This window comes from Carlito syrichta, unplaced genomic scaffold (genome assembly GCF_000164805.1).
Source record: "Carlito syrichta isolate Samal-C Ts95f unplaced genomic scaffold, Tarsius_syrichta-2.0.1 Scaffold301018, whole genome shotgun sequence".
Taxonomy (NCBI): Eukaryota; Metazoa; Chordata; class Mammalia; order Primates; family Tarsiidae; genus Carlito; species Carlito syrichta.
The window spans coordinates 159137-177592 of NW_007245114.1; the positions used below are offsets into that span (position 1 = coordinate 159137).

Here is an 18456-nt window from a genome sequence, read left to right on the forward strand (position 1 = left end):
GTCCCCATGTCATGAGAGGGCTGAGTGCTTGGTGGAAACAATGACCATTCCTTTCTTCTGTCCTTGCTTGTCTTCGGGACCTAGTAAACAAGAAAGGTAGGAGTCATTCCTTCTCTCTTCACACGCCTCCCCCCTACTTAACCCTGTGCACATTTTGGGCCTGCAGGGAGGGATGGTGCTTTTACTGGAAGCCTCCTGGCCTGTGGCTTTAAGCAGCAAACCATCCAGTCAGCTCAGCAGGCTCCCTGGTTTGGGACCAAGTCCTCACTGGTGTGAGGGGGCAGACTTTGTCTTGCCGGTTCAACTCTGTACCCTCCACAGAGGATGCTGCTTCTTCAGGGCATGTGTATGATGCAGACTTCAGTGCTTTCCCTCAGTATCCAAAGTTCGCCAGAACCTTCACCAGGCTCTCAGTTCTCTGAGAAGTTACCTCAGTGCTGCTACAGATGGTCTTGCGTTTGTGCCAAGAGCACTCACTCCACAGAGTAGCAGGGAAGTGTGTCCTGGTACACACACACCTCAGCACACTCACGCAAGTGCTTCTTCCCCAGACATATGCATGTGTACAGGCCACAAGTGGCTCTGGCTCTGTCAGCAGCTGAACCATATGGTCTGTCTCTGACCACATCTTTGTAGATGGGGAAACTGAGGCCAGTGAGAGAGGACTTTGCCCAGCTAGGGTGATAACTTTCCTGTCCCTCCCCTGCTGCCCTGAGCATTTACCCTGATACTCTCAGAGCCAGACAGCTGAGGCCCAGTACCCTGTGTGTTTGTGTATTTTATATGTCATTTGCATGTTATTTTTGGTGGCTTCTGCTGCCTCAGCTATGGTGGCCTTGGGGGATTGCAGTCACTGCTTTGCAGTGACCTGCCTTCTATCCAAAGGAGCTGCCCTCCTCTGCGACCCCTTGCTCCCTCGCTGCACTGCCCCTCTTCACTACACACTCTCCCCCTCCCCACCGTCCTCTGTTCTCATGTTAAGACTGCTCTGCCCTGGCTCCTCCTCACTCAGAGATTCCAGGAAGAGGTGGGTGATGGGAGGACAGAGCTGAGGACACAGTCTTGTGTGATAGCCGGCCATGCCGTGCGTCACTGCCCTCGGCTTGCCCTCCGGCTCTTACCAGCCTCCTCCTGTCTCTCTAGGAAAAGGACCCACTCCCCGTCTTCTAAGGATGAGCAGTCAGTTGGGCTGAAGGACTCCTTGCTGGCCCACTCCTCTGACCCTGTGGAGATGCGGAGGCTCAACTATCAGACTCCAGGTAGGGCAGCTCCCTGGAACCTGTGTGTCCCCAGCCCAGACCACAGAGGCTTATGGGCTCTGTTCTGCAGGATTCTGGTTTCTCCACTAAAGGATCTCAGCCACATGCCCCCATCCCTGTTTTTCTTCCTTTCTGCCCTTCTTCCTGTGCTCATCTACTCTGAACTGAAGCAACTGAGGTGCCCCCATATCCAATAGCTGGACAGACAGACGCCCCAGGGCCTAGGAGCCTCTCAGATGGCAAAACTGCTTAGCCCCTGCTTTGTCTTCAGTCAAGTTCTCTCAATATGGGCTAAGGACCACCTCCCCACCAGGGTTGACATCCCTACCATAAGGTGGCCAGTGTCTGCATCCATACTCTGACCCCTCCATGTGTTAAAGGGGCATGTTAGCAGGAGATGCCCCACCAGACAGTGGGGAAGAGGTAAGGTACCCTCATTCAACCCTTCCTGGAGGCTGACCCCAGGTTTACTGTGCTGCATGCCTGCCCTTTCTCCCTAGCCACGCTCCCGTGGCTGTCCAGATGTTTCTTCTACCTGAAATGTTACTCCTTCCCCATACCCCAGCAGATACAGCTCAGACTTCTTCCCCTGAGAGCGGCCCCACACAGGGTTGGGTGTTTCTCCTCAGCTCCCAGAACCTCTGCTTCTTCCATCATGACGCCTCTCGCAATGAGCTGGGATTGCCTCAGTGACAATCTCAACTCTGTGGTGCCAGGAACTGTGTCTTGTTCACCCCCTAGCCTTTGTATTCAACACATGGTGGGTTCTTATTGAATGCCTGTGAAATGAGACACAGACAACTGAACAAGTGAGTGAACTAATGCATACAAACAGGGTTTGTGTATGTATGAGCTGGTTGTTACTGCATATCAAATTACCCCAAAACTTAGTGGCTTAAAACAACAATCATTATGTATTATCATTCATGGTTTTTGTGAGCCAGGAATTCAGACGGGGCACAGCAGGAGTAACTTGTCTCTATTCTAGAGTGTTTGGGCCCTCGGCTAGAAGACTTCAAGACTGGGAGCTAGAATTGTTTAAAGCAGGGGTTGGCAAACTATGGTCCATGGCCAAGTATGACCCACCACCTGTTTGTGTAAAGACATTTTTACTGTAATAGCCATACTCATTTGTTTATGTGCTATCTGTGGTTACTTTTGCACTATAAAGGCAGAGTTAAATAGATGTGATAAGCCGGCTCGGTGGCTCAGCCTGTAATCCCGCGCCTTAGGAGGCTGAGGTGAGTGGATTGCATGAGCCCGCAGGTTTGAGACCCGCCTGGGCAACTTGGCGAGACCTCATCTCTAAAATAAAAAAAATTAGCCAGGCGTGGTAGCGCATGCCTGTAGTTCCAGCTAGTTGGAAGGCTGAGGCTGAAGGATCCCTGGAGCCCAGCAGGTCGAGGTTGCGGTGGCTGAGAACGGCCACTGCACTCCAATCTGGGTGACAGAGTGAGACTCCAACTCAAAAAAAAAAAAATAGATGTGATAAAGACCAGAGACCTATCTAAAATATTTACTGTCTGGCCTTTTATAGGAAAAGTTTGCCAACCCCTAGATTCTAAAGACTCTTTTATTCATGTGTCTGGTGGTTGATGAGTCAGCTGTGAGCTTCACTGGGGCTGTCAACCGGGACACCCACACAAGGCCTTTTCATGTGGTCTGGGCTTCCTCACAACATGGTGACTGAAATCCAAGGGCACATGTCTGGAGAGAGTTCATGCCAGGCAGACCTAGCAGGCTGTTGCAACCCCACGTGATTGGATCTGTGAGAAATCAAATACCAAGATGTGGGACCTGGAGAGCAGAGAAGCCTCTTTAGGGAGAAGTGCTAGGCCATGTGGAAAGTGGTCAGGAAAAGCGGGTAGGAAGTAGCTTCAGGGGAACTATATACAGAAGCTCAGAGGTATTGCATGTGCATCAAATTATGAGCACTTGAATGTTTCTGCAGCACTGGAATCGGGGATGGGGGGGAATACTGAGCCAAGGGATGACTGGAGGGTTAGGCAGAAGGCCAGTCACAGAGGTCTTTGAATGCCAAACTTAGGGATTTGAACTTTATCTTGTGGGTACCAGAGCGGCATTAAAGATATTTATCATGGGAGTGACATGGTCAGAATTGTGCTTTTGAAATGCCACTCTGCTGTGCAGAGAGTGAATGGATTGAAGGGGAAGAATCAGGGTAGGCAGACCACTGAAAAGGCCATTAAGTAGGTAAAAGGTGGCAGTAGGAACAGAGGGAAGGGACGGACTCAGGAAATGTGAAGGAGGTGAGGGCAGTAGGGCCCTGACTTGCATAGGGGGGCAAAGATGGTCCACGGTTGCTGGCTGAGTAGTGGGGTGGAGTGACTAGGGGGCAGTGGGTCTGGACCTCTGGGCTGACCTTAGGGCTGCAGCCACAGGTGTGGGAGGGGCCAAGGAGCACACGGTGGTCAAAACCTGGAAATAGATGGACTCTCCCAGGGAAGGGAAGGAGGTGCAGCATTAAGGAAGGACAGATGAAGAGTAGCCAGGGAGATGAAGCAGCAGTAGCCAGAGGAGATAAGGAGTACAGTGTCCCTGACACCAAGGAGCAGACTGCTGCGTGAGGTATGGGGATTCAGTGGTGTGGAGCAGTCGGAAAATGGAGAAGGAAGATCGCTGGCTTTGGCAAATAGGGCAGTGGAGAGAGGATGGTGGCCACATCCTGGGGGCAGAAGCATTTCCGTGGACTGAGTGATGAGTAGGGTGTATGGAAAGAGAGAAACTTCTTGAAGGCCCCTGTGGGGAGGTGTGATGAGCTGTAAGAGGGGAGAGGGTGTGGGATCAAAAGAAGAGTGCTCTTTTTTCCAGTATGGAAATTGTCTGAAAATAGCCAAGGCCAAACTTTGATACCAGAGGGGACAAGGTTGGTTTGGAATTGTATTTAGTTATAAAAAGAAGCCACCAGGCCCCCCAGGGTTTGGGAGCGTTTGCCTCTGGGGGTGGGACACCCTATCTGTTTTGCTGGGAGAGAGAAGGGGCCATGGTGGGACTTATCTACAGCTCCAGGTCCTTCACTATCCCTGTCGTTCTGTTCCTCTACCAATCCCCTCCCAAGCCTTCCTAACCCCTCCATCCCTGCATCCCCACACTGCCCCCTCCACTGTATCTAACAGCGACGTAACCGGAAAAGGTTAATGGGCTTTCTTCTCTTGCCCCGTTGTTTGTTTTTTCTCTGCAGGTTCCAGTGTCCCCAGTTGCCCGAATACCTCAAGTTAGTTTCCAAAGTTCCCGTGTTTGGGGGATACTTTGGCTTCTGTGTCTGTTTCCACGCCTCATTTTTTCTTATCCCATTACCTCCTTCCTTCCTTGAATTTTTCTCTCCCCTTCCCTCTCTTTTCTCTCCCTTTTCTGCTCTCCCTTCATCTTTTTCCTTCCCCACCCTCCACTCTACCCACCTGGCTTCTTTCAGACCGGTTTTCTCTCTCACTGACCCTGTCTCTGTCCCTGCCTTTCCCACCTCCGGTCTCAGTCTGACACCCTTCTGAGAATATCTGCTTCTTTTCTCCTTGTCTCTCTGTCTCCATACTCCCCTCCTCATTCCTGCTCCTCTCTCCGTATTCCTCTGTGTTGCTCTGCCATTGTCTCTGTACTTGGTGACCACTCCATCCACGCACTCGGTGCCTGGGATGATGATGTCCCTGAGTCTCCCATGGTAACTGGCGCCAGTGAGGGGCAAGAGGGCTGTCCACATGCAGGTATGATGGGACACCAGCTTCTGTCCTGTCCACTGCCACTGACCTGGATTTCCCACCCCATCTGGGAAGAAGGAAACCTCTCTTCCCTCCTGAGAGGCTTGCCAGGCAGGGCCCTGGTGCCCCCACTCAGCACTGCACCCCAGGACACGCTTCACGTGCTCACAGCACAACACTTCCCTTTGTCCTCTCCTGCCCTCCAACCACTGTGTGCTCCACCATCCCTGTTGCCGCATGTGCTGCCGTCTCCATGCCACCAGTGCCAAGTGCTCCATGGTCACACGTGTTCACATGTGCACATACATGCATTGGGACTATCTCTGCCACCCTCCTCAAGCCTCATGCTAATGCTGTCTGTGTGTACCTCTCCTCCCCCAGGTATGCGAGACCACCCGCCCATCCCCATCACTGACCTGGCGGACAACATCGAGCGCCTCAAAGCCAATGATGGCCTCAAATTCTCCCAGGAATATGAGGTGAGACATCTCTACCCCCTGCCATGTATGTGGCTTGGGCCCACCCCCAGGCCAGCTCCTATCTTCTCCCAGGTCCCAGCTGTGGTGGGAGACTCTAGGCTTTTCTGGAGCACAGAGAGGAGGGTCAACAAGGTTCAGCTGGGGAAGTGGGCTCCTCAAGTGCTGGACCCAGCTACAACCCAATTCCCTCTTGTGGCCACCCTCATTCAGGCAATGCTTCAAAAGGCTGTGAGTGTCACTAGAGTCTGGACACTCAGACGTGCCCGGATGCAACAAGTTCACAGACATACAGACACAGATTGGTGATATTAGCCTTGGTAGCTGGTATCTATCAAGAGCTTCCTGCAGGCCAGCACCAGGCGAGGCACTTAGCACACATCATTTCGTTCAGTCCCCCAGCAGCCTTATGGAATGGAAATTGTTATTATCCCATTTTACAGATGGGCAAGTAGGGGGCTCAGTGGGGCAGTGACTTGCCCAAGGTCAAAAAACTAATGAATAGTGGATTCAAACCTAGACCTCCCTGATGTCCTGTGCTCTACACATGCATATGCTCACATGTACAAGTGTACTAACAACAGCACAGTTTGCAGAGATGGGAAGTCTGGGCACTTGAGTCTTGCTGCTCAGGCTGCACAGATCCTGCCTGGGGGCCTTCCACATGCCCATCTTCCTCTGGCCTTGACTCTTGCCAACTGGGGGCTCAGGCTTCAGGGTCTGAGGGACTTCATCCCACCCACAGGTAGGCAGGGAGTGATTTAAGTGTCCTCAGTCCTCCTAGCTGGGAGGGGCTTTTTTAGAAAAGGAGGTGATTTTAAGCAGAGACCCATCTCCTCTAAGAAGCACCGAGGGAGATGTCTTTCTGCCTTGTCCACCACTCTTTCCCCAGCTCCTGGCTTGGGCTTCCATAGATGATTGGTAGAAAGGTGATTGATGTGTTTGCTCAGCCCAGCCTGTGAGCTTGTTCCCCTTTCAGTCAGATGTCTGTCCTCAACTGTGGGGATGCATCCTGGGCCACCAAGATTGCTCTTCCAAGAGTTGTAGAACAGATAGATTCCAAGGGCTGTGGGCCAGGTTTCTGAAGAGGAAATTGAGCTTGGCAGGCAAATGGATGAATACATCTAACGCAAAGAAATCATGCTGCCTCTACCTGTAGAGCCCCCACTGGGGCCTGCTCTGTCTGCAGAAGCCATGCTGTGGGGTAACAAAGCTTGTGAGTGGGGTTCTTGCCTTCAGTTCTTTACCTGGTTAGGAAAACCCACCATGGCCTTCAACCCACACTCATGTACACCCCACACCTGCCCTTCCTTCTGACACAGCCCTGCCTGGGCTCACAGTGGTACCCTTCCACCTTCTATCCACTTTCCTCCTCCAATCAAAGCTTTCCCTCTTCCTCCAGGAAACCTTCTTAGGCTCCCCAAGGCTGTCACATGTTCTTCCCCAGCCAGGAACCTATAGCTCTGTTACCTTTAACGTTCAGTAAGTCATTCATACGTAATACCATGGGCCAATCCCCATGCTAGGGAGGGATATGGATACAGATGCTCTCAGGGAGCCCCATCAGTGGAGAAACACATGCATACAGAGAATCAACATTGAAAATGTGACTATGACAGTAGGCTCTGGTATTACATATGACCAACGTGTGTGGAGAAGATAGACTGATAGCACTGAAGCAGCCAAGAGATGGGGTGTGCTGCAGGGCCTCACAGAAGCAGGGACACTGTCCTCTGGAGAGTAATGAGACTGGGCCAAAATATGGAGGCCATTGTGTGCTGTGCTGAGAACTCCGGCTTGTATCCATCTGTAAAATACAAGGGTAATAATAGATCCTATCTCATATAAGCGTTAGATGGAGAACACATGCAAGGTGCTCACAGCAGTCCCGGGCATACCAGGAGTTCTCACTGAGACCTTGCTGTTATCGTTACTGCTCTCTGAGGTGATGAGTGCATGGAAGGCTTTTAAGCAGGAAATGCATATTCAGATCTGCATTTTGAAAGGATTGTTCTCCTTTAGGACTGAGTGGGTCAGTGTGAGGCAAGAGAGAATAGGCAGGAAGATGCCGAACCTGGATTGGGGTAGCCTGGCAGAAGGCAGTGGCAGCAGGTCAGAGAGAGCTGAGCAAGAGGGAATACTAGTACATGGTGACTGGTGGGAGGGGATGTGGAGGGATTTTGAAGTCGACTTGCAGGTTCTGGCCCAGCTTTGGATAGATAGGTGATAGTGCCCCTCACTGAGGTAGAGACCCAGCAGCAGAGGCAGGTTTGGAGGAGAAGTGGATGAGCTCGGCTTTGGAAGGTCCAAGGTTGAAGGGCCTGTGAGATCTCCAGGTGGAGATGTCCAGGGCACTGTACCTTCTGGGGAGAGCTTGGGTCACCACTAGGGTTACAGTTGGCTCCAGCATATGGGTATAAAATTCCCGCAAGCTATAAGATCATCCAGAAAGGTGGTAGACTGAGAAGAGGGCTCAGAAGGAGCTCTGGAGGAGCCATTTCTTACCTATGTGAAGGGCAGGGGAAGGGGAGGAAACGGGGGCAGTCAAAAAGGTGGAGGAGAGCAGGATGAGGAGGTGTCATGGGTGTTCAGGGCCCTGGTTTCAAATACTGCCCAGGAGTAGGTTGCCATTGCTTCCATATCTTTGTTAATTTTATTAGTTGGATGCAGGGCTTGAGGGATCTTTCCCTATACCTACCCCTCCTCAGATCACTACCAGACATGGTCAAAAAAGTCCTCGGTCCATTGCTTTCTGGCTAGGTTATATGGCAGCCTCTGAGCTCTATGGTCGGGGAAGTGGTGTACTCCCTCACCAGTACCATAGAGCAGAGGGGCCGGCTGTGGCTTAGGGAGTGAAGGCAGGATGTGAGCACCACCTGGAAGGCTGGGAAGTAGGTTGACCTCAACTCTTACTCCACCTGCTTTCTCCATTCCCTACAGTCCATTGATCCTGGACAGCAGTTCACGTGGGAGAATTCAAACCTAGAGGTGAACAAGCCCAAGAACCGCTACGCAAATGTCATTGCCTACGACCACTCTCGAGTTATCCTTACCTCTATCGATGGTGAGCCAGGAGCAGCGCCCCTCCCATCCCCTGCTCTCCTCCCACTTGCTGGCTGGGGTGATATTTTGTCCTATAGAAGATGCCCATGAGTCTCGGGGTGCACTGAGGCATGGTGGGCTGCTGGGGACCCTGGAGTAATGCCCTCCCACATCCTTTCCTATCCTAGGTGTCCCTGGGAGTGACTACATCAATGCCAACTACATTGACGGCTACCGCAAGCAGAATGCCTACATCGCCACGCAGGGCCCACTGCCTGAGACCATGGGCGATTTTTGGCGGATGGTATGGGAACAGCGCACGGCCACTGTGGTCATGATGACACGACTGGAGGAGAAGTCCCGGGTGAGACTGCAGGGCCCTCCAAGGAGGCAGGTGGGAGTAGGGCATCACCTTCTGTCCCTATGGGAAGAAGTACCTCAGGGGGTCCCCAAATGCTGTTGGTGTTCTGCGGTATTATTATGTTCCTCAGATACCGGGGTGTTCCTGGGACGTAACATGTTCCCCAGATGCTAGTGGGTTCCTAGGATGTTAATATGTTTCACCAAATGCTGTCATTTTCTGACAATGTTAATATGTTCCCTAGTTGCTGGCATGTTTCCGGGGTGTTCACATGTTCCCCAGATGCTGGAGTATTCCTGGGGCATTAACACATCCCCTAAGTTAATTAGTAGAGAGAGCTGCTGTTATCTGTTTTTGTACTGCATAGCATTGACTGGAACGTAAAATTTACAGAGCTTGAAAATGGTGCATAAACGTTATGGGTAAATTTGGCAGAAAATGTGCCTGGTGTGATCTGGCCTTGAATAAATAATTTTCAATTATGGTTCTCATTCCACCAGCTAGGGCGGGGTGGTGACAGCACAAGGACCTGATGTGGTTTGGAGTAGGGGGAACATTGGATCTGAGAGTTCAAGACTGGGCCCTTGCAGCCAGATAGGCTATACCTCCATGCTGCTCAGCTCATCCATGCTGTGGGCTTCCTCCATCATCAGCCTGCCCTTCTTGGTCCTTTGCAGGTGAAGTGTGATCAGTACTGGCCAGCCCGTGGCACTGAGACCTATGGCCTCATTCAGGTGACCCTGCTGGACACAGTGGAGCTGGCTACGTATACCGTGCGCACCTTTGCACTCCACAAGGTATGGCCCTCCCCCAGTGCTTGTCCCCTGCCCAGACCCTATAAGGACAGCGGTCTGAGTGTGGGGGGAGTGGGAACCTGAATCCTGGGAGGTCAGGGTCTTGGACCCATGTGCATATGGTGTGAGGATCACTGTTATGGGAACAGTGCTGTGAGCTCCTTCAGGCTACCTTATGTGGCTTCTGAGTCCCATCAGGGCATGGCAGGTTATCCTGCTGTGATTCTGTAGCAAGCAGACTCCTAGTCACCCTGTCTGTCCCCACTTTACTCCCCAGAGTGGCTCCAGTGAGAAGCGTGAGCTACGTCAGTTCCAGTTCATGGCTTGGCCAGACCATGGTGTTCCCGAATACCCAACCCCCATCCTGGCCTTCCTGCGACGAGTCAAAGCCTGCAACCCACTAGATGCGGGGCCCATGGTGGTGCACTGCAGGTGAGAGGGTACAGTGCCCCAGAGGGGATGGAGTGGGAGATGGGGAGACCTCTACCCTAAGCTGAGCCCGTGTCCTCCGCAGCGCGGGCGTGGGCCGCACGGGCTGCTTCATTGTTATTGATGCCATGCTGGAGCGCATGAAGCACGAGAAGACGGTGGACATCTATGGCCATGTGACGTGCATGCGCTCGCAGAGGAACTACATGGTGCAGACAGAGGACCAGTACGTGTTCATCCACGAGGCGCTGCTGGAGGCCGCCACATGTGGCCATACAGAGGTGCCTGCCCGCAACCTCTATGCCCACATCCAGAAGCTGGGCCAAGTACCTCCTGGGGAGAGTGTGACCGCCATGGAGCTCGAATTTAAGGTGGGACTTGGATGGGCCAGCTTGACTTCAGAGTCTGGACTGGGTCATGGGGAGGCCCCCCCCCCCAGCAGGCCAGGCCTGACCAATCCCCTGCTTCTCAATAGTTGCTGGCCAGCTCCAAGGCCCACACGTCCCGTTTCATCAGCGCCAACCTTCCCTGCAACAAGTTCAAGAATCGCCTGGTGAACATCATGCCCTATGAATTGACCCGTGTGTGTCTGCAACCCATCCGTGGCGTGGAGGGCTCCGATTACATCAATGCCAGCTTCCTTGATGGCTATAGGTCAGCATGCTTGTCACTGACCCACCACACACCCTATAGGGGCCTAGGCACCTGGCTGGCTGGGAGGCAGCAGAGTAGGGTCAGCCCAGAAGACCAGAGAGGGCTGGGTAGAACAGTGAGGACTTCCTGGAGAAGGGGTGATCTGAGCAGGGCCCCAAGGGGTGACACAGTCTTAGAGGAGACTTTGGGGGCAGCAACACCTCCAGCATGTCCAGTCTTATGTCCATCCCAGACAGCAGAAGGCCTACATAGCTACACAGGGGCCTCTGGCAGAGAGCACCGAGGACTTCTGGCGCATGCTATGGGAGCACAATTCCACCATCATCGTAATGCTGACCAAGCTTCGGGAGATGGGCAGGGTGAGCCCACCCCTACCCCCAGGGCCCTTCTCATACCTGGAAGTATACCAACCCCTGGTGGGAGAGATGCCCCTTTTGTTACTCTCTCCTGTCACACCCCAGCCTCCCATCAGCATAGCCTCAGATCCCTGTTATCACCCCCTGAGGCATCCTGTCCCAGAGTCCTCTGAAACCTGGCACTTCCCTCCCCATTCCTCCTCACCTGATCATGGGGGCTGGGCCCTCTGTCCACAGGAGAAATGCCATCAGTACTGGCCAGCAGAGCGCTCTGCTCGCTACCAGTACTTTGTTGTTGACCCGATGGCTGAGTACAACATGCCCCAGTACATCCTGCGTGAGTTCAAGGTCACAGACGCCCGGGTGAGTGTTTGCACTTGAGCATGTCCATAAAACCATGCGTGACCACATGTGGGGTGAGTGGATGCCCACATGGTACCTTACCTCGAGCTACAAGAATCTGAGGTGGGAGTGTGCAAGTATTAGGGTGTGAGTACCCAGGTGGCCTCAGGTGTAATGATGTCATGGATGCATGCCTGTGTCATTGTACTACAGAGGTGCACAGATTGTCCTGCGGGATCAGGGTCTCCTCATCAGCCCTGCTTGCAGTCCTAGGCTCCTACTACAGTCAGATACACATAGCACATGCATTCATGCTGCCTAATTCAGAGGGGGTGCCACCTAAGGCACAAACCCTAATCCTGTTCCCCTGCCCACCTCTCCCAGGATGGGCAGTCGAGGACAATCCGGCAGTTCCAGTTCACAGACTGGCCAGAGCAGGGCGTGCCCAAGACGGGTGAGGGCTTCATTGACTTCATCGGACAGGTGCACAAGACCAAGGAACAGTTCGGGCAGGATGGGCCCATCACAGTGCACTGCAGGTGGGGCTGTTCCCATGGAGGGCTGGGTGGGTGGGGCCTGAGGCCTGGCAGGCCCACTCCCTGAGTGAGCAAGAATGCTGAGCCAGCTGTGTCTCTGAGCAGTGCTGGTGTGGGCCGCACCGGGGTGTTCATCACTCTGAGCATCGTTCTGGAGCGCATGCGCTATGAGGGCGTGGTCGACATGTTCCAGACTGTGAAGACCTTGCGCACACAGCGTCCTGCCATGGTGCAGACAGAGGTACACAAACCATCCTGCAGGGCCAGGGTCTCCCCAGCAGCCCTGCTTACAATCCTAGGCTCCTGCTGCAGTCAGATATACATAGCACATGCGTTCATGCTGCAACATTTCACATTGCTTGTGCTGCCTAAGGGACTCAGGGGAGACATGAGTGAGATGTGCTCAAACATTCAGCAGCTCTGTGCAGAGTGCCAGTGGTACTCCTGGCCTCTGAGGCAGGTGCAACATAGCAGTCCTTATGGGGTGCACAGTCAGGAGCAGACAAGCATGATCGGGGTGGCAGGTGGCAGGCAAGTAGATCTGGGGGCCTGGGACAGGGAAAGGAGAGAGGATGAGCCCTTAGAGGCTGTTTCAGGCTTCCCTGGACCCTGCCTGGGGCAACTCTTTGGGTCCAGCACCTGCCTTTGGCCAGCAGAGGCTAAATCCATGGCCAGTGGCTACAGTATATGTGCCCTCAGTGGTGTGGGTAGGGCGTACTTGCTGGCTATACATACTTACCAGCTCCCAATCCTGGCAGGACCAGTACCAGCTGTGCTACCGTGCGGCCCTGGAGTACCTCGGCAGCTTTGACCACTATGCAACGTAACTACCGCTCCCCTCTCCTCCACTGCCCCCACTGGGGGGCTCCGGAGGGGACCCAGCTCCTCTGAGCCATACCGACCATCGTCCAGCCCTCCTGCACGGATGCTATTGCTGGCAGAGCACAGCCCACTGGGACCACAGCGTTTCAGGAACATTGCCACACCAATCAGAGAGCCCAGAACACCCCTGGGCAAGTGGGTGGACCAGCAGGCAGGTGCTGTGGCCCCTCTGTCCACCAGGTCCACCTGGAGCCCACTTCAAGCTCTCTCTTCTGCTACCGCGTTTCTCATGCTTCTTCTCATGGGGTGGGGAGGGGGCAAAGCCTCCGTTTTTATACATTAAGTGGGGTAGACTGAGGGATTCTAGCCTCTTCCCTCTGATTTTTCCTTTTGCAACTCCTTAATTGCAGAATGGGCCACTGTGGGGTTGGAGTTTATTTTGCTTTCTCTTTTGAGTTCACTTTGTTGGATCCTTTTTTCGTATGACTTTATCGCTGAAGGACAGAAATTGCCTTCTTCGTGCAGTGCTGGGGCCGCCAGCCTGAGCGGAGGCTCAGCCGTGGGTTGGGAGGCAGCGCCGATCCTGCTGCTCTTCCAGCCTTTCAGACAAGATCCTGTTTCAGCCAAATGCAGGGAAACTCAGTTTTTTTTTAAAGTTGTGTTTTTCCTTAAGAGCCTTTTTTTAGGCCCCACAGACAGTGGTGGGCGGGGAGGAGATAGGGAACACTCATCCTCAGTCGTCTATCCCAGTGTGTGTTTAACATTCACAGCCCAGAACCACAGACGTGTCTGGGGGAGCCTGGCAAGGCGTTCCTCATCACCATCGTGTTTGCAAAGGTTAAAAAAAAAACAAAAACAAAAATTAAAAAAAAAAAAAACAAGAAAAAAGTTATCCCCTGGCCTCCGCTTCAAACCCTCAAGAGGGGAAGCAACTCCATGCACCTGGGGTTCCCGAAGGACTTGCTGGCTGACCACTGGGCACACAGAGGCTGCTTTTGTCCCCAGCATTGCAGGATGGCGTGTTTGTAGGCTGTGGGGTCAGGCCACATGGCCAAGGTGAATGGCACAGGTCAGGGTGTGTGCCGTGCCCCACGCACCTCAGGGCCAATTGGGGGCGTGGCTGACCTTTCAGGTCCAGGCCAGTGGGCCTGGTAGCACATGTCTGTCCTCAGAGTAGGAGCCAGATGATTTCCCTCCCTGGTTTGCAAAGCCCCTGGGAATTGCTCTTTTCCACTCCAAGATGCCCTCATAAACCAATGTGGCAAGACTACTGGACTTCTATCAATGGTACTATAATCAATTCTTATTATCTCAGCTTGCTGAGGGGCAGGGAGAGGGCCTCTTCCTCTGGGCAGCTCTATCTAGATAGGTAAGTGGGGCGGGGAAGGGTGCATAGCTGTTTTAGCTGAGGGACGTGATGCAGATGTCCCCAAATCTAGCTAGGCTCAGTCAAGATCAACAATCCAGGGTTGGTAATGTTGGATGATGAAACATTCATTTTTACCTTGTGGATGCTAGTGCTGTAGAGTTCACTGTTGTACACAGTCTGTTTTCTATTTGTTAAGAAAAACTACAGCATCATTGCATAATTCTTGATGGTAATAAATTTGAATAATCAGATTTCTTACAAACCGGGCCTCTGTCTCAGCTCTTTCTGGAACCAAAATGTCTGGGCCAGATCAACAGCTAGAGTGGGTTCTGGAGATTGCTCCTGAGGGGACAGTGAGACTGTCCTAAATATTGTGGCAGGCTTCTGGCGTGGCTCCCACTTTCAGAAAAGAGTGGTTACGAACTCTGAAGACTAAGCCACCAAGAGCTGGGTTTGAGCCACCAGCGCACATGAAGAGCATCCTGGGCTGACAAGCATACCCCTTGCCACTGCTCCCCCTACGGTGTTGCAGGATCCATGCTCCCTTCAATCCCACTTCCACCTCTTTCTCTTCCTTCCCTGCTCTAAGGAGAGGGATGGCCCTGTGGTGGCAGAGATTGACTGTATGGAAATTAGTTAGTGAGGACTCTTGTAATTCTTGGAGTGTGGATACTGGACACCAGAAATGCAGTGAGTCCATCTGGCCACTGGATATACAGCAGCATTCACACTTGTTGAGCTGTATAGCCTCTCTGTGGTAATCAGACAAGTCTTGTGGGTTGTCCAATCATGGAACTTCTAGGGGTTCAGAGATGGAGACCCAGGATAAGTGGAGAAGAGAAATGTGTAAGTCAGCAATGATCACACTGGAGAGATTGCATAACAGAGTGCAACACTGAGGTGCTGTGGGCACAGAGGTATCACTTGACCCAGGGAAGGCTTCCTGGAGGAGGTGACATAAGATGGATTATAAGTGTTTATAGGATTAGTAGTGGTTAAAGATTAAAGGTGGGGAAAGTGTTCACGATGGAGGGAACAACATATACCAAGCCTTGGCAGCATGGAGCACACAAAGAGACATGAGAAACCCCAAGAAGTGCTGTGTGACTGGACCACTGAGACAGCTAGACATGTGGGCTGGGTGGAACCAGATGGTGCAGCTAAGGAAACTGAGGTGATTGTGAAAGGGATGTAGGTGTCCCTGGCAGGTCTGTCTTTCTTTCTTTCTTTCTTTCTTGCTTTCTTTCTTTCTTTCCTTCCTTCCTTTCCTTCCTTCCTTCCTTCCTTCCTTTCCTTTCTTTCTTTCTTTCTTTCTCTCTCTCTCTTTCTCTCCTCTCTCTCTTTTTCTTTTTCTCTTTCTCTCTCTCTTTCTCTTTCTCTCTCTCTCTCTCTTTCTCTCTCTCTCTCTCTCTCTCTTTCCTTTCTTCCCTTTCTTTCTTTCTTGTTGGAGTCTTACTCTGTTACCCAGACTGGAGTGCAGTGGCACACTCCCTGCTACTCCAGCGTCAACCTGCTGGTCTCCAGTGATCCTTCTGCTTCAGCTTTCCAAGTAGCCGGAACTACAGGCACGCGCTACCATGGCAGCTAATTTTTTATCTGTTGTAGAGATGAGGTCTTGCCAAGTTGCCCAGGCTGGTCTCAAACCCACAGGCTCAGGCAATCCACTTGCCTCGGCCTCCCAAAGTGTTGGGATCACAGGCTGAGCCATCAAGCTCAGTCACTTCTTTCTTTCTTTTGAGTCAGAGTCTCACTCTGTCACCCAGGCTGGAGTGCAGTGGCACACTCACAGCCACTACAGCCTTGAGCTGGAACCACAGGCATGCACCACCATACCCAGCTAATTTTTTTTTTAATTGTAGAGACATGGTCTCGCCATATTGTCCAGGCTGATCTCGAGCCTGTGGGCTCAAGCATTCCTCTTGCCTCCACCTCCCAAAGTGCTAGAATTACAGGCGTGAGCCACCCCGCCCAGCCTCAGTGCCTGGTCTATTTCTATTTGCTCAGAAAAAAAGGCATTATTATTGCATGATTCCTGATGGTGTTACATTTGAATAACTGCTAAATAAAAAAAAGAATGAGACGTTAAACATTTTCAAGTGAGGGCTAAATACCAGATTTTTACTTGAGGAAGACCAGCATTCGGGACCACCCCAGGCAGGCTCTGTGCTGAGTGCTCAACAGGCCTGCTTGCCAGTCCTCAGGACCAGCCGGCAGAACAGACTCTCCTCTCTGTTTCACAGATGAGGAAACAGGCTTATGTGGATTCACTCGTCAGCAACCACAGGGCAGGTAAGCGCTAGAGCCTGGATCAGCGCCCGCTGAAGTCTGCTCCAGAATCACCGTCCTTTCCATTGCCTTTGCTAGCCCTCCCCTCCCTCCTCATCCCTTCTCTGCCTGCAAGCCCACTCCTCCAGGACCCTCATCCACCCAGTGCTCCATCAGGCATCTCTTGCCCCCTCACCCCTATATTCAATTCATCACCACATTCTGTTCATTTGGCCTCTGCATGCACCTGTTACGTTGTCCACATTTCCGCTGCTACTTCCCAGTCTGCACACTCACCCCCCCTCCTTTCCCTCTCCTCCTTTCCCCATTCTGCCTTCTTTTCTCTTCTCTTCATCTCTCCATGCTTTCTATCTGGTCTGCCTGCCCCCAGTCCTGCCCTGACTAATCCATTCTCAACATAGCCAGAGAGATTCTCCCTTGCAGGGCAGGTATGACCAAGTTGATGTTCTGAGGAGGGCCTCAGGTCAGCTGTGATGCCTTCATGGTTTTCCAGGCTCTGCAGGACCTGGCCTCTGTAGCCTCATCTTTTCTTCTCCTGCTCATCCCCTGCCCTCCAGCCATGAAAAAATCAATTACTTAGGTTTGTGCCTACCTCACCATTCTATCTCAGCTCCAGCCCTTCCCATAGCTGTTCTGGAACACTCTCCACCTCTACTTGGCTTGCTCCTCATTTTTTAGGTTTCCCTGCAAATATTTCCTTCAGAAGCATCATTTAATTATGCATTGTGAAGTGACCCTGTATATAAGTTATTTGAATTGTATTATTTCACCTAATCCTTACAAAAATGTATGAGATAAGTCTATTATGCCCATTTTATCTATGAGAAAATTTGGTCTCATTCACTCTTTCAGCAAATACTTAATGAGCATTTACTATGTGGTAGTCACCGTCCTAGGTGCTTGGATACACCAGTGAACTGAACAGAGATTTTCACCCTTGTGCATTTATACTCTGGCATCAGGAAGCTGGCAATACATATGAAAAATAAGCCATGTATTTATGGTTTATTAGGAGATAAGATACGCCACGGGTGGGGCGAGTATGATAAGGATCAGGCATGTGGGGGAAAGTTTAACTGATAGTTGGGGTGGTCAGAGGAAGCCTCATTGGAAAGATGGGATTTGAGGAAAGGCTTGAATCTGGTGAGGGATTTTATTTTGCTAACTATCTGAGATGAGCACCCAGGTAGAGGGAGCAGCTGGAGCAATGGCCTGGGTGGGAGTGTGCATGATACACTGAGGTTGGTGTGGCTGTGACACCCTGAGCAAGAGGCAAGATGGTGAGACCTCGTCTCTACAATAAATAAAAAAAATTTTTTTAAATCATATAATTAATACTTAATATTTGTCTGTTTTTGAGTCAAGGTCTCATAATACAGTGGCACACTCACAGCCACCAGGGCCTCAACCCGCTGGGCTCAGGCGATCCTTCTGCCTCAGCCTTCCAAGTAGCTGGAACTACAGGCACGCACTACCATGCCTGTCTTTTTTTTTTTTTTTTTTTTTTTTTGTAGAAATGAGGTCTTGCCAAGTTGCTCAGGCTGGTCTCGAACTCCTGAGCTCAAGCAATCCCCTCGCCTCTGCCTCCCAAAGGACTGGGATTACAGGCTTGAGCTCCCAGCAATGCTTTATTTATTTATTTAACTTTTGAGTTGGAGTCCCACTCCCGTCGCCCAGGCTGGAGTGTAGTGGCATGCTCATGGCTGCCCCAGTGTCAACCTGCTGGGCTCTAGTGATCCTTCCACCTCAGCTTTTCAAGTAGCCGAACTTCAGGCGTGCACAACCACACCTGGCTAATTTTTTACTGTAGAGACAAGGTCTCACCATGTTGCCCAGGCTGGTCTTGAACCTGCAGTGCCAGGCAGTCCTCTCACCTCGGCCCCATTAAGTGCTGGGATTACAGGCTTGAGTCACCCTGCCCACCCAGTACTTTATTTTTAAAAGCAACAACTGGCCAGGCTCAGTGGCTCAGCCTGTAATCCCAGCACTTTGGGAGGCCGAGGCCAGTGGATTGCCT

The 18456-nt window shown here is 52.0% G+C and overlaps 1 protein-coding gene across 1 annotated transcript in view; it reads left to right on the forward strand.

Moving 5' to 3' along the window:
* Nucleotides 1-14415, forward strand: part of PTPRF (protein tyrosine phosphatase, receptor type F) — an 80101-nt gene extending 65686 nt beyond the window's left edge. Inside the window, exons 22-35 of the mRNA XM_021710749.1 lie at nt 1144-1259; nt 4462-4494; nt 5354-5451; nt 8389-8512; nt 8679-8854; nt 9529-9648; nt 9923-10077; nt 10160-10445; nt 10550-10728; nt 10961-11087; nt 11322-11447; nt 11811-11965; nt 12068-12203; nt 12721-14415. Coding sequence (XP_021566424.1) covers nt 1144-1259; nt 4462-4494; nt 5354-5451; nt 8389-8512; nt 8679-8854; nt 9529-9648; nt 9923-10077; nt 10160-10445; nt 10550-10728; nt 10961-11087; nt 11322-11447; nt 11811-11965; nt 12068-12203; nt 12721-12789 — 1900 coding nt within the window. The 3' untranslated portion in view covers nt 12790-14415. The remainder of the gene's footprint in view (nt 1-1143; nt 1260-4461; nt 4495-5353; nt 5452-8388; nt 8513-8678; nt 8855-9528; nt 9649-9922; nt 10078-10159; nt 10446-10549; nt 10729-10960; nt 11088-11321; nt 11448-11810; nt 11966-12067; nt 12204-12720) is intronic.
* Nucleotides 14416-18456: the final 4041 nt, after the last annotated feature.